Source organism: Carcharhinus amblyrhynchos, chromosome 28 (genome assembly GCF_965287045.1).
Source record: "Carcharhinus amblyrhynchos chromosome 28, sCarAmb.v2.hapA, whole genome shotgun sequence".
NCBI classification, from domain to species: Eukaryota; Metazoa; Chordata; class Chondrichthyes; order Carcharhiniformes; family Carcharhinidae; genus Carcharhinus; species Carcharhinus amblyrhynchos.
In genome coordinates this window covers 18,650,074-18,663,082 of record NC_137351.1, presented here as the reverse complement: position 1 = coordinate 18,663,082, position 13,009 = coordinate 18,650,074, and the positions used below count along the sequence as shown (strand labels likewise).

The 13,009-nt window shown below is 44.1% G+C and overlaps 1 protein-coding gene across 6 annotated transcripts in view; it reads right to left on the bottom strand.

The window, feature by feature from the left end:
* atp8b4 (ATPase phospholipid transporting 8B4) overlaps positions 1-13,009 on the bottom strand; it is a 288,525-nt gene that overhangs the window by 62,120 nt on the left and 213,396 nt on the right. For all 6 annotated transcript variants that reach the window (XM_080214353.1, XM_080214351.1, XM_080214349.1 and 3 more), the window contains 2 exons: positions 10,715-10,785; positions 4,044-4,126 (listed from right to left, as the gene is read on the bottom strand). In XM_080214353.1, the coding sequence (XP_080070479.1) occupies positions 4,044-4,126; positions 10,715-10,785 (154 nt within the window). The remainder of the gene's footprint in view (positions 1-4,043; positions 4,127-10,714; positions 10,786-13,009) is intronic.

Genomic DNA, 13,009 nt, shown 5'->3' with positions numbered 1-13,009 from the left:
ATTATGTAAAATAAAATTCAGGTTACGTGGTCACAATTCTTCATTTGACTTTAAAACTGGTATTTACAATTGTGAAGTACATGGTTGTGATGGGCAGAAGCAAATTACCTCAACCCCAAGACATTGGAGTATTGTGTACAGTTCTGGTCGCTGCATTATAAGAAGGATGTGGAGACATTGGAAAGGGTGCAGAGGAGGTTTACCAGGTTGTTGCCTGGTATGGTGGGAAGGTCTTATGAGGAAAGGCTGAGGGACTTGAGGTTGTTTTCGTTAGAAAGAAGAAGGTTGAGAGGTGACCTAATTGAGGCATACAAGATGATCAGAGGGTTAGATAGAGTGGATAGTGAGAGCCTTTGTCCTAGGATGGTGATGGCTAACATGAGGGGACGTAGCTTTAAATTAAGGGGTGGTAATTATAGGACGGATGTCAGAGGTAGGTTCTTTACTCAGAGGGTAGTAAGGGCGTGGAATGCCCTGCCTGCAGCAGTTGTGGACTCACCAACTTTAAGGGCATTCAAATGGTCAGTGGATAGGCATATGGATAACATCGGAATAGTTTAGGTTAGAGGGTCATTAGATTGGTTCCACTGGTCGGTGCAACATCGAGGGCTGAAGGGCCTGTACGGCGCTGTTTTATGTTCTATTGTTGCAGGAATTCTTCAGGCTGGTGGCCGAGGCCCCAGGTATCATCATAATCGGTGAACACTCCAAATTCTTTTTTTTAAATGTTTATTTATTAGTCACAAGCAAGGCTTAAAAAAATTAACACTGCAATGAAGTTCTGTGAAATTCCCCTAGTCGCCACACTCTGGCGCCAGTTCGGGTCAATGCACTGAATGCGGCATGTTTTGCAGAACGTGGCAGGAAACCGGAGCACCTGGGGGAAACCCACACAGACACTGGGAGAATGTGCAAACTCCACACAGACAGTGACCCAAGCTGGGAATCAAACCTGGGTCCCTGGCGCTGTGAGGCAGCAGTACTAACCACTGTGCTGCCCCGAGCCATCCCTGAACTTATGTTGGAAGGAAACACAGAAACTAGAAGCAGGAGTAGGCCGTTTGGCCCTCTGAGCCTGCTTCACCATTCATTTTGATCATGGCTGATCATCAAATCCAATATTTTAATCCTCCTTTCCCCCATATCCCTTGATCCCGTTAGCCCCAAGAGTTATATCTAATTTCTTTGTGAAATTAGACAATGTTTTGGCCTCAACTACATTTGGTGGTAGTGAATTCCACACTGCACCATCCTCCAGGCAAAGAAATTTCTCCTCACCTCACTTCTAAAAGGTTTACCCCTTATCCTCAGACTAAGGTAACTGAGCAGGCAAAAGACATTTCCCAGGTTTAGTCATCTAAGCTGTATTGCCTAGTAACTATTAGCTGGATTTGACCTTTTGGGTGGGATTTTCTGGCTGCGCTCACCTCAAGGTTGACAAATCCTGCCTGAGGTCACCAGACTATCGCATGATCCATGACCTGCCCACTATGATTCCCGCAGCGAGCGAGGGGGTGGGAAAATTCCATGCGTAGAGTTATTAAATTGGGAAAAGGTTATCTCAGTGAGTTCAGAGAAAGTGGGTATATTTTAGAAATGATGTTTTTTCACAGAAAATAGTATGTCGATTTATTAATATATTTAAGTGACATAGTGCATATTAGTCTTTCTTGTCGAGTGTTTTTCTTTTATTTTACTTCACTAGATACTCTTTATTAATTGTTTACACAACTACTGGACTAGTTCTTCACCAGCTTGTACATTGTTCTCACGTTGTACACACTACATTGCACACCACTAAGAACCAGTGTGTCAAGTTATCCTTCGGGGTTTTGAGACGCTCTCGCAGATAACACCAGTGATGTTATTAACAGTACGTATGATTACACAATGTTCAATACCACTCTTGATTCCTCAGACACTGAAACAGTCCGTGTCCCCCAGGCAACATGGCCTCGATAACATTCAGGTTTGGGCTGATAAGTGGCAAGTTCACGCCACACAACTGCCAGGCAATGACCATCTCCAACAAGGGAGAAACTAACCATCTCCCCATGATGTTCAATAGCATTACCATGAGGTTACTATTGACCAGAAACTTAACTGGATCAACTATATCAATACTGTGGCTAAAAGAACAGATCACAGGCTGGGAATTCTGTAGTGGCTAATAAAATTCCTGACTCCCCAAAGCCTGTCCATCACCTACAAGGCTCAAGTCAGGACTGTGATGGAATACTCTCCACTTGCCTGGATGAGTGCAGCTCTAACAACATTCAAGAAGCTCATTCTTTTAAAGTTTATTTATTCGTCAAAAGTAAGGCTTACATTAACACTGCAATGAAGTTACTGTGAAATTCCCCTAGTCGCCACACTGTGATGCCTGTTTGGGTCAATGCACCTAACCAGCATGTCTTTCAGACTGTGGGAGGAAACTGGAGCACTTGGAGGAAACCCATGCAGACATGGGGAGAACATGCAAACTCCACATGGACAGTGACCCAAGCCAGGAATCAAACCCTGGTCGCTGTGAAGCAGCAGTGCTAATCACTGTGCAGCCCATTCAAGATAAAGTAGCCCACTTGATTGATACCATAGTTCATCACCCTCCATTCACTCCCTCCAAACAATGGCACATTATGGCTGAGATGCACATACATGATGCACTGCAGCAATTTGCCAAACCTCATTTGAAGCACCTTCTGAACCTGCTACCTCTATTACCTAGAAGGACAAGTGCAGCAGATGGACAGGAACATCATCGGCAAGTTCCCCTCCAAGCGATATATCCCGACTTGTAACTATATTGTTGTTCCTTCACTGGGTCAAAGTGACACCTCCATAACAGTATATATTTATATATGTATAAATATACCCGGTGTACATACACCAGTTGGACTGCAGTTATTGAAGGTAGTGGCTCACTACATTCTCAACGGCAATTTGGAATGAGCAACAAATGCTGGTCTTGCCAGCAATGATCAACCCCCACAAGAAAAACTTAAAAAAGAAAAATGGCAAGTTTGGAATATAAATAAGGCCTTGCAATAAATAAGATGAACACAAAGTCACGATCTTCAACATAACCCACCTCCTGCCCTGTTCATTTATAGCATAATTTCACTGCCTGGCGCCTCAACTTTATTTTGAAGCCTACACTTACAGATTTGGCAGATTTTGTGTAGCTGTGTAATGATGTTGATGATGACAATTTAATGGCTCAAGTGCACAGCTGTGTAAATCGCAAGAATGAACAGGGAGAAGACTATGATATGAACATGTTGACGCAGATCTCCAGAAAAATCATTGTTCAGCCTTCAAGAAATGGAATCGACTGAATGCAATTTCCTGTTCCTGATCCACTATTGATCTTGTGACTTTCTTCACAGAGTGATCACTGTTCGCCTAGATGTACAAGACATTGGTAAGGCCACACTACTTGGAATACCGTGTACAGCACTGGTCACCCTATTATAGAGAGGATATTATTGAACTAGAAAGAGTGCAGAGAAGGTTTACTAGGATGTTACCGGGACTTAATGGTTTGAGTTATAAGGAGAGGCTGGACAGACTGGGACTTTTTACCCTGGAGTGAAGGAGGTGATCTTATAGAGGTCTATAAAATAAGGAGGGGCACAGATCAGTTAGATAGTCAATATCTTTTCCCAAAGGTAGGGGAGTCTAAAACTAGAGGGCATAGGTTTAAGGTGAGAGGACAGAGAGATACAAAAGGGTCCAAAGGGGCAATTTTTTCACATAGGATGGTGAGTGAGAGGTCGTAGAGAGGCTGGTACAATTTTGTCTTTTAAAAAGCATAAGGCAGTTACGTGTGTAAGATGGGGAAAGAGGGAAATGAGCCAAACGGTGGCAATCGGGACTAGCTTAGTGGTTAAAACAAAAGGGTGGCATAGACAAGTTGGGCCGAAGGGCCGGTTTTCATGCTGTAAACCTCTATGACTCTAGTATTGGAGCCCAATTCTCCCCTTCAGTGCAGTTTGCTGGTGACCTTCTGTCAACAAATTAATACAATAAATTAGACTCACCATCAAACTCTGCCAACCTACACATATCTGCGCCCAGTTCTGAAGTGACTGTCAGTGCTTGTCGAACTTTCAAGTTGGTTTCTCTGTTGGAACAAGTCAGGAAAATAGTGATTGCATCCTGCACAAATCAAACAGGAAATACGGAGGTGCATTTCACTGTTCTAATAACTCATGTAAAAACGTTGTAAAGAAATAATATTTAGTCATTTAATAACAACAACTCCAGTGTCCACTAGTAGATAAAGGCAAAATCTATTTATTTACAGGCAGAAAAAACTATTTATAGGCAACTATTTACAAGAAACAGCAGCGACTTATTTACTCCTACAATCTTCTTACTCCAAGCAATAACTGAAAGTTTAAAGCCCACACTCTCCTTTAAACTGCGTGGGCTCCCATTCTATTGAAGGAGAAAGTCATCACATGGTCTCCGAGGTTGGCTCTGACAAGTCAGAAATGCAGGATTTGGAACTTCTCCAGGATGTGAAATGCATCGTAAATAACACGTTCTATCCTGTATTCCGTTCTTCCGAACATGAATCAATATTGCTTTCAGATTAACCATTATCAATGTGCATAAGAGCCTGAATACACTGATGAAGAACAGTATGATGGCTCATGTACACTCACGAGATCCCTAAGCTAGCTACCAATGAGATTTTTAAATTTAGAACAGAATACCATTGTCTTTGAACAATTAAAATTACTGAAAGAAACTACAGGCTACTTTATTCGACAGAAAGCTAACCCTTCCCTGAATCAATGTTTGTTGAGCAAAAAGCATTCATTAATATGGATCAGTTCCATTTTGCTTTTCAACTCTGGAGAGATCAATTGGGTGTCAATTAAGTTGACCTTGATGTCAACCATGGCTCAGTTGGTAACATCCTTGCCTGAATTAAGAATCCACTTCAAAGTCTCCCACATGAAAACCTAAAGTTGGCACTTCAGTGCAGTCCCGAGGATAATCTTTTCAAAGAGGATGGTAAACCAAGGTCTTGTGCAGAATAAAACTTCAGCAACTTATATTTATACTGCAAGTTTAATGTAATGTTGGGTGGCATGGTGGCACAGTGGTTAGCACTGCTGCCTCACAATGCCAGGGACCCAGGTTCGATTCCTGGCTTGGGTCATTGTCTATGTCGAGTCTGCACGTTCTATCCGTGTCTGCATGGGATTCCTCCGGGTGCTCCGGTTTCCTCCCACTGCTGGTTAGGTGCATTGGCCAGGCTAAATTCTCCCTCAGTGCATCTGAACAGGCGCCGGAGTGTGGCGACTAGGGGATTTTCACAGTAACTTCATTGCAGTATTAATGTAAGCCTACTTGTGACATTAATAAATAAACTTTAACTTCAATGAAACACCCCTAGCATTATAAAACCAAGTATGACACCGTGCCAAATGAGGAAATATCAAGTTGGTCGGTTTTAAGACGTATCCTTAAGTTCAGCTAAGTTTACTTATTACTGTCACAAGGAGGCTTACATTAACACTGCGATAAAGTTACTGTTGAAAATCCCCTAGTAATCACACTCCAGCAGCTGTTTGGGTATTCTGAGGAAGAATTTAGCATGGCCAACACACCTAACAAGCACGTCTTTCAGACTGTGGGAGGAAACCGGAGCACCCGGAGGAAAACCATGCAGACAAAGAGAGGACGTGCAAATTCCACACAGTCACCCAAGCCGGGAATTGAGCTCATGTCTTTGGCGCTGTGAGACAGCAGCGCTAACCACTGTGCCACCGTGCCACCCAAGGAAGAAAGCGAGATAGAGAGACAGATGTGTATAGGGAGGAGATTCCAGAGATTGAGGCCTACGCAACTGAAGGCACAGCCACCAATGGCAGAGCGATTAAATTTGGGGATAAGGGGAGAATTAGAGGATGCAGATATCACAGTGGGTTGAGGGGCTAGGGGAGATTAGAGAGGTAGGGAGCTGAGACACCAAAGCGGGGATTCGAAAATAAGGATGGGAATTTTAAAATCAAGTTGCTGTTTGGGATGATAGGGAACAGGATTTTCTGCAAGTTCAGACATAGGCTGCTGAGATTTGGATGACTTCAAGTTTACAGAGGGTTGAATGTAGGAGATCAGTGAGGAATGCCATAGAATTGCAGAGTCCAGAGCTAATGATGTATGAGTGTGGGGTTCAGCTGCAGATAAGCTGATGTTACTGTTGTGGAAATAGGCAGTTTGAGTGACAGTATGAACACGAAGCTCCAGGGTCATCTCAGGATCAAACGTGACTGTTATGAACACTGGGTTTAAGCTGCCTCCTTTAATTCAATTGGAGACGGAAATGCGGCCTCCTACTAAATCTGCCTGGTGACAAGCCCATGTGACCTGCTAGATATGGTGGCAGATCAAAGCTTATTCAAAATAAAGTGCAAGTTTGGACACAAAGAACGAGGTATCTGCTACCCGGGCCCTCAGTCCATCAGACCAAGAGATTTAACAGGAGAAGACCCACAACACGTGTTGCTAAGCCAGGGCTGACTCCGAGTTAGTCCCCTAACACACTGTTGGTGAGGACTGATTCCCAAATCAAAAAAACATGGCTTGTGAAGATTTAGAGACCACAAAACTGCTAGAGGGTGCCTTGCTACTGGAAGTCCATTTGAGTATGCTCAAAAAATGGAGTGGGGCAGGGGACTTTGTTATAAAGATCGAAGATTTACCCTGGCGAAGCAGCAAGAAGGGGTCCTAGCTGTTAGAGCCAGGAGGAGCCGGGGACCTTAATATACATTTCTGCAGAGAGTGCAGTGTGATGTATAAACGTAGCATGGGATTTTCAGTTGCATTAGAAGTTAATAGAGAATATCCTTTGTCGTTTAGCATATTAGTTATCTACTAAATAATGTTTAGTCAATGTTGATTTTGAGTCACAAGGAGGCTTACATTAACACTGCAATAAAGTTACTGTTGAAAATGCCCTAGTTGTCACACTTCGGCGCCTGTTAGGGTACACTGAGGGAGAATTTAGCATGGCCAACGCATCTAACAAGCACGTCTTTCAGACTGTGGGAGGAAGCCGGAGCACCCGGAGGAAAACCACGCAGAGATGGAGAGGAAGTGCAAATTCCACACAGTCACCCAAGCCGGGAATCGAACCTGGGTCTTCAGTGCTGTCAGATAGCAGTGCTAACCACTGTGCCACCGTGTCACTCAAGGACGAAAGCAAGATAGAGAGGTGGATGTGTGCAGGGAGGAGATTTCTTGTTACTGTAAAAGCCTTCAAACATGAAATCCTGTTGTGTGATCCTTTGCTACAGTCACTGGAAAACCCATACTGCTTTATAAAAGTCTCCATGGGGATTGTAACAGTGACACCAAGGTTTACTCTCAAACATCACTTGGGATTGGAGTTCGGAATGAAGACTGAAACTGATGGCCATCCAATATCCCAATAGTTAATTTGGAGCAAATCTCTGCTCATTCAGAACCGCATGTCAGATAAGCAGTCTGGTAACTTAGCAACAGTGCAGGAGTCAAGAGAGAGGAATGGGGGGTGGGGGGGGTAGTGAGGTAGATGATGTGACACAAATTCAAAGGGGAGCAGAGTATTTCTTATTGGCATCTCACCAACATCCATCCCTCAAACATTACTAAAAAAAATCACTTTTTTAAAGTTTATTTATTAGTCACAGAGCTTACATTAACACTGCAACGAAATTACTGTGAAATTCGGGTTAGCACTGCTGCCTCACAATGTCAGGAATCCAGGTTCGATTCCGACCTCGGTTCACTGTCTGTGTGGAGCTTGCACATTCTCCCCACGTCTGCGTGGGCTTCCTCCCAGTGCTCTGGTTTCCTCCCACACTCCAAAGATGTGCAGGCCAGGTGCATTGGCCATGCTAAATTGCCCCTTAGTGTCAGGGGGAGTAGTAGGGTAAATAGGTGGGGTTATCGGGATAGGGCCTGGGTGGGCTTGTGATCGGTGCAGGTACAATGGGATGAGTGGCCTCCTTCTGCACTGTACGGATTCTATGAAAGTCTCCACCTGATGACTGTAACAACTAGTCACGGCCACCAGGTGGCTGCAGTTTACAAGTGCTGATCTTATGGGTACTTAAAATCTGAAACTTGACTGTAGCACCAGTGAATATCCGCTAACCTGCCTTTGCTTTTGGGGGAACAAAAAGGAATACACCGATACTTCAAAACACGCAGCTGATTAAAACTGAAGAGCCAGCGAGAGAAGATAGAGTTACAAGAGAAAGTATCTCTGATAACTATTGCTAATTGCCCTCGTCACAATCAAGTCTTATTCAGAGATGTTGACAAGACGAATTAAAATACTTAAGCTGTGGTTCAGGATAAGGAGTCTTAAAAAACAGCATGAGGAATTATCAACTTAATTCTGCCTGGCCTGAAGGACTTCAAATGATGGCTCACTCAGATATTTTCTGGGGCTGGGGGAAGAGGGTGTTGCGATATTGGGGGTGACTACCAATCAGCAGCAGTAACACATCACTGCGTGGAGGGAACAAGCTGAATTTTGTCTATAAGCAGGTCCCGTCAATGAAAGGGTGAGAAATTTAACTTCTACTAGGAGCAGAGTGTAAGAGGAGGAGAACATTGCACAGTCAGCACCTAGAGGAGAAGAATGGGACCGTCAGCAGCACTGGAGAGTGGGACAGAAGGAGACTGAGACAGGCAGTCAGTACCTAGGAGAGAGTGAGAGAGGAGGAGACTGGGACAGGCAGACATCACCTAGAGGAGAAGAATGGGACAGTCAGCAGCACCGAGCGGAGAGTGGGAGAGGAGGAGACTGGGACAGACAGACAGTACCTAGAGCAGAGTGTAAGAGGAAGAGACTGGGACAGTCAGCAGCACCGAGCGGACAGTGTGTAAGGAATGACTGGGACAGTCAGCAGCACCGAGCGGACAGTGTGTAAGGAATGACTGGGACAGTCAGCAGCACTGAGCGGAGAGTGTGTAAGGAATGACTGGGACAGTCTGCAGCACCGAGCGGAGAGTGTGTAAGGAATGACTGGGACAGTCAGCAGCACCGAGCGGAGAGTGTGTATGGAATGACTGGGACAGTCAGCAGCACCGAGCGGAGAGTGTGTAAGGAATGACTGGGACAGTCAGCAGCATCTTAAGGAGAGCACAGTAAGAAGTGTCAGACACCAGTTAAAGTTCAACAGGTTTATTTGGAATCACGAGCTTTGGGAGTGCTGCACCTTCATCGGGTGAGTGGAGATAGGTTTACAAACACGGTATATTGTGTGGGGGTTGCATGTGGCGGGAGAAGATGGAGGTTGGGAGGGAATGGCGGTGGGATGAGTGGCAGGCACAACTGTTGAGGAGGAAGAAATATGGAGAAAATTCAATAATAGACATGATTTTGGATTTGGTAACAAGGACATTAGGAAGTTTTGGGTCCAAATCTGGAATCACAAAACACAGTGATTGCCTTCATTCCTGCTCACATCTCTCGTTGGGGAGGTTTCATTCACTGGAGGCTGGCACTGGGTAGGCTTCATGAGCCACAAAGTGGGATGCCGGCTGGAGCAAGCGTTGTGCAAGAGATGAAAGAGAACAAAACGCACAGACCTCGTATCTCCTCAATAAACCTCTGAAGAGCCTTTATGATGGCTGTACACAAGAGGCCTGTGGCCTAGATATCACCAACCTCTCACAGACAGAGGTGAAGATATTGGGGCGTGGCTTTAGCTGCACTGGCAAAGAGACAGAGTCATGAATTTTTTTTTAAAACTGGGGAGGTTACAATGGAATAGGTATGCTGAAGGAAAGGTCTTATCCCGGTGACCACTGATAAAGGAGGGATGAGCTCTGCATGGGCAGAGAGAGAGAGAGAGAATTAACACATCTAGTTTGTTACAGAAGCATGGGAATGTAATATCACCAGCCCTGGAATAGCCATCTGTTTCTGGGATCTTGCTGTGCAGTGACTGGTTGTCACACTTCCAGCATCGCAGCTGTGATAACACTTCAATAATATATGGTTGTGAAGCACTTCAGGACTTTGAGGTTGTGGAAGGCACATGTCTTCCCACTGTTGCATACTTTGTCAAGGATTTGAGTAAATTCTCAGAGAGGACTGTTCTAATTGGACTGTCAACACATTCCTCCTTGGATAACACTTTACCACTTCCACCAGTCATTAAATGATTTGCCATCTCTTCTCGACAAATTCACTTCAATTCAGCACCCCGATTAGTAAAACATAGAAACATAGAAGATAGGAGCATAAGGAGGCCCTTCGAGCCTGCTCTGCCATTCATTATGTCCAACTCAATAGCCTAATCCTACTTTCTCCCCAAACCTTTGATCCTATTCGCCTCAAATGCTATATCCAGCCACCTCTTGGAGACATTCAATATTTTGGCATCAACTACTTCCAGTGGTAATGAATTCCACGGGCTCACCACTCTTTGGGTGAAGAAATGTCTCCTCACCTCCGCTCTAAATGATCTACTCCGAATCTTCAGACTGTGACCCCTGGTTCTGGACACCCCACCATCGGCAACGTCCTTTCTGCATTCTACCCTGTCCAGTCCTGTTAGAATTTTATAAGCCTCTATGAAATCGCCCCTCATTCATCACATGATTTTGCAGGATTGCACACAGTGCCCTTGATTAAGAATGGGCAATAAACGCTGGCCTGTCAAACCCGTACATAAATAAAGAAAAAGATTCTCACCCATCAAGCTCGGCTGTCTCAACATAACCAAGTCCGTGAGGTTCGCTACTGGACAGCAGCAACAGATCAGCCTGAAAGGAGATAGGGCAAAGTTCAATCAAAATCAAATTTCATAAACACAGCCTTTTGGTATTCAGAAACTATAACATTGTTCCTCTGTCTCTCTTGGAACATTGGAAATAGAAGTAGGAGACCATTCAGCCCATTGATTCTGTTCTGCTGTTCAGCACTGTGTACAGTTTTGGTCACCCTATTGTAGAAAGGATATTATTAAAGTAGAAAGAGTACAGAAAAGATTTACTAGGATGCTACTGGGACTTGATGGTTTGAGTTATAAGGAGAGGCTGAGTAGACTGGGCCTTTTTTCCCCTGGAGTGTAGGTGACTCAGAGGTCATTTTATAGAGATAAATAAAATAATGAGGGGTATAGACCAGCTAAATAATCAACATCTTTTCCCAAATGTAGGGGAGTCTGAAACTAGAGGGCATAGGTTTAACGTGAGAGGGTAAGATAAGCATAGGCAGATATGGGCCAAACTCGAGCAACTAGGACTAGCTCGGTGGTTATAAAAAAAGGGACAGCCTGGACAGGTTGGGCCAAAGGGCCTGTTTCCAAGCTGTAAACCTCTATAACTCTACTATCATGGATGATCCTCAGTCTCAACTCCACTTTCCCATCCACTCCCCATATCTCTTAGCTTATCAAGAGACCAAAGGTCTATTTATCTCAGTCACAAATATATTCAATGATGGAGCATCTGCAACCCTCCCTGGTTGTGAATTCCAAAGATTCACAACCCTTTCTCATGAAAAAATTTCTCATCCCCTAAATGATCAACCCCTTAACTTGAGACTGTGTCCCCATCTTCTAGATTCCCCAAGCAAGGAAAGCAACCTCTAAGTGCCTCCTTTCAGAATCTCGTAGGTTTTGGTGAGATCACTTTACGTTCTTCTAGACTGCAACACGCCCAGGCTACTCAGCCTCTCTCCATCGGACAATTCACTCTTCCCAGGAACCAATCTAGTCAACACTGGCTGTGCTGGCTCCAATACAAATATATCCTTCCTTAGATATGGAGGCCAAAGCTTTGCACAGCACTCCAGGTGTGATCATGCACGCCAGACATACATACTCCCTTCCACCTTCTGTCAGGAAAAAGATACAAAAGCCTGAGGTCTCATACCAACCAACTCAAGAACAGCTTCTTCCCTGCTGCCATCAGACTTTTGAATGGACCTACTTTATATTAAGTTGATCTTTCTCTACACCTGAGCTGCGACTGTAACTCCACGTTTTGCACCTTCTTCTTTCTTTGTCCCCTATGTACTCTATGAATGGTATGTTTTGTCTGTATAGTGCGCAAGAGATATTATTTTTCACTATTCCAAGACATGTCACAATAATAAATCAAATCAAATCAAAAAAACTCTGTACAATTGTGGGAATGCTTCATCTGTAAAAATGAACTGTGAATTCGTGGGTCTGGGTCACAAAAATGAATAGAAAGTTGTAAAATCTGCTAGAGGGCTTTAGTGTCACTTGAAAGCACCATCTTAAGACTTCTTCATGATGCACTGGCCAGTTTTAAAACGCAGGGAGATTTCAAAGATTGATTGCAACTTGAGAGCTTGACAATGCTTGACATGGAGGCCGGGAGTGAGGGTAGCAGGGCCTGAACAGTGTGATCCAGGCAGTATGAACTTGAGGCAAAGGCAAAACAAACTTTAAAAAAAATTCCAAGAATTGAAGAATGTTGAAAGAAGGAACTGAAAAGTTTATTGAGAGAAAGTACCATTTTCCAATTCAATTCTGTGTCCATAAAGTACAGCAAAATTTAAGGTAATTATTCCTTTTACCTAAAGATCTAATTGTGCTTTCTTCCCCCCTTTCAAATTGTTCTCCTTTGTTAAGTTACTTCATGGTAACGTTCTTTTATTGTTAAAGAAGGTGTGCGTGCATGCGTATGCGTGCGTGTGTATGTGTGCACGTGTGTACGTGTCAATTAGTACAAATTTATTTATTAGTGTCACAAGCAGGCTTACATTCACATTGCAATGAAGTTACTGTCAAAATCTCCGAGTCGCCACATTCCAGCAACTGTTCGGGTACACCGAGGGAGAATTTAGCATGGCCGATGCATCTAACCAGAATGTGCAGACTTCGACAGACAGTGATCCAAAGCCGGAATTGAGGCAGCAGTGCTAACCACTGTGCTGAGAGCGTGGAGATGTCTGTGGCTGAGAGACAGTGTGGCATGTGTACAGTGGTAGCGTGGCTGTGAATGAACGTGTGTG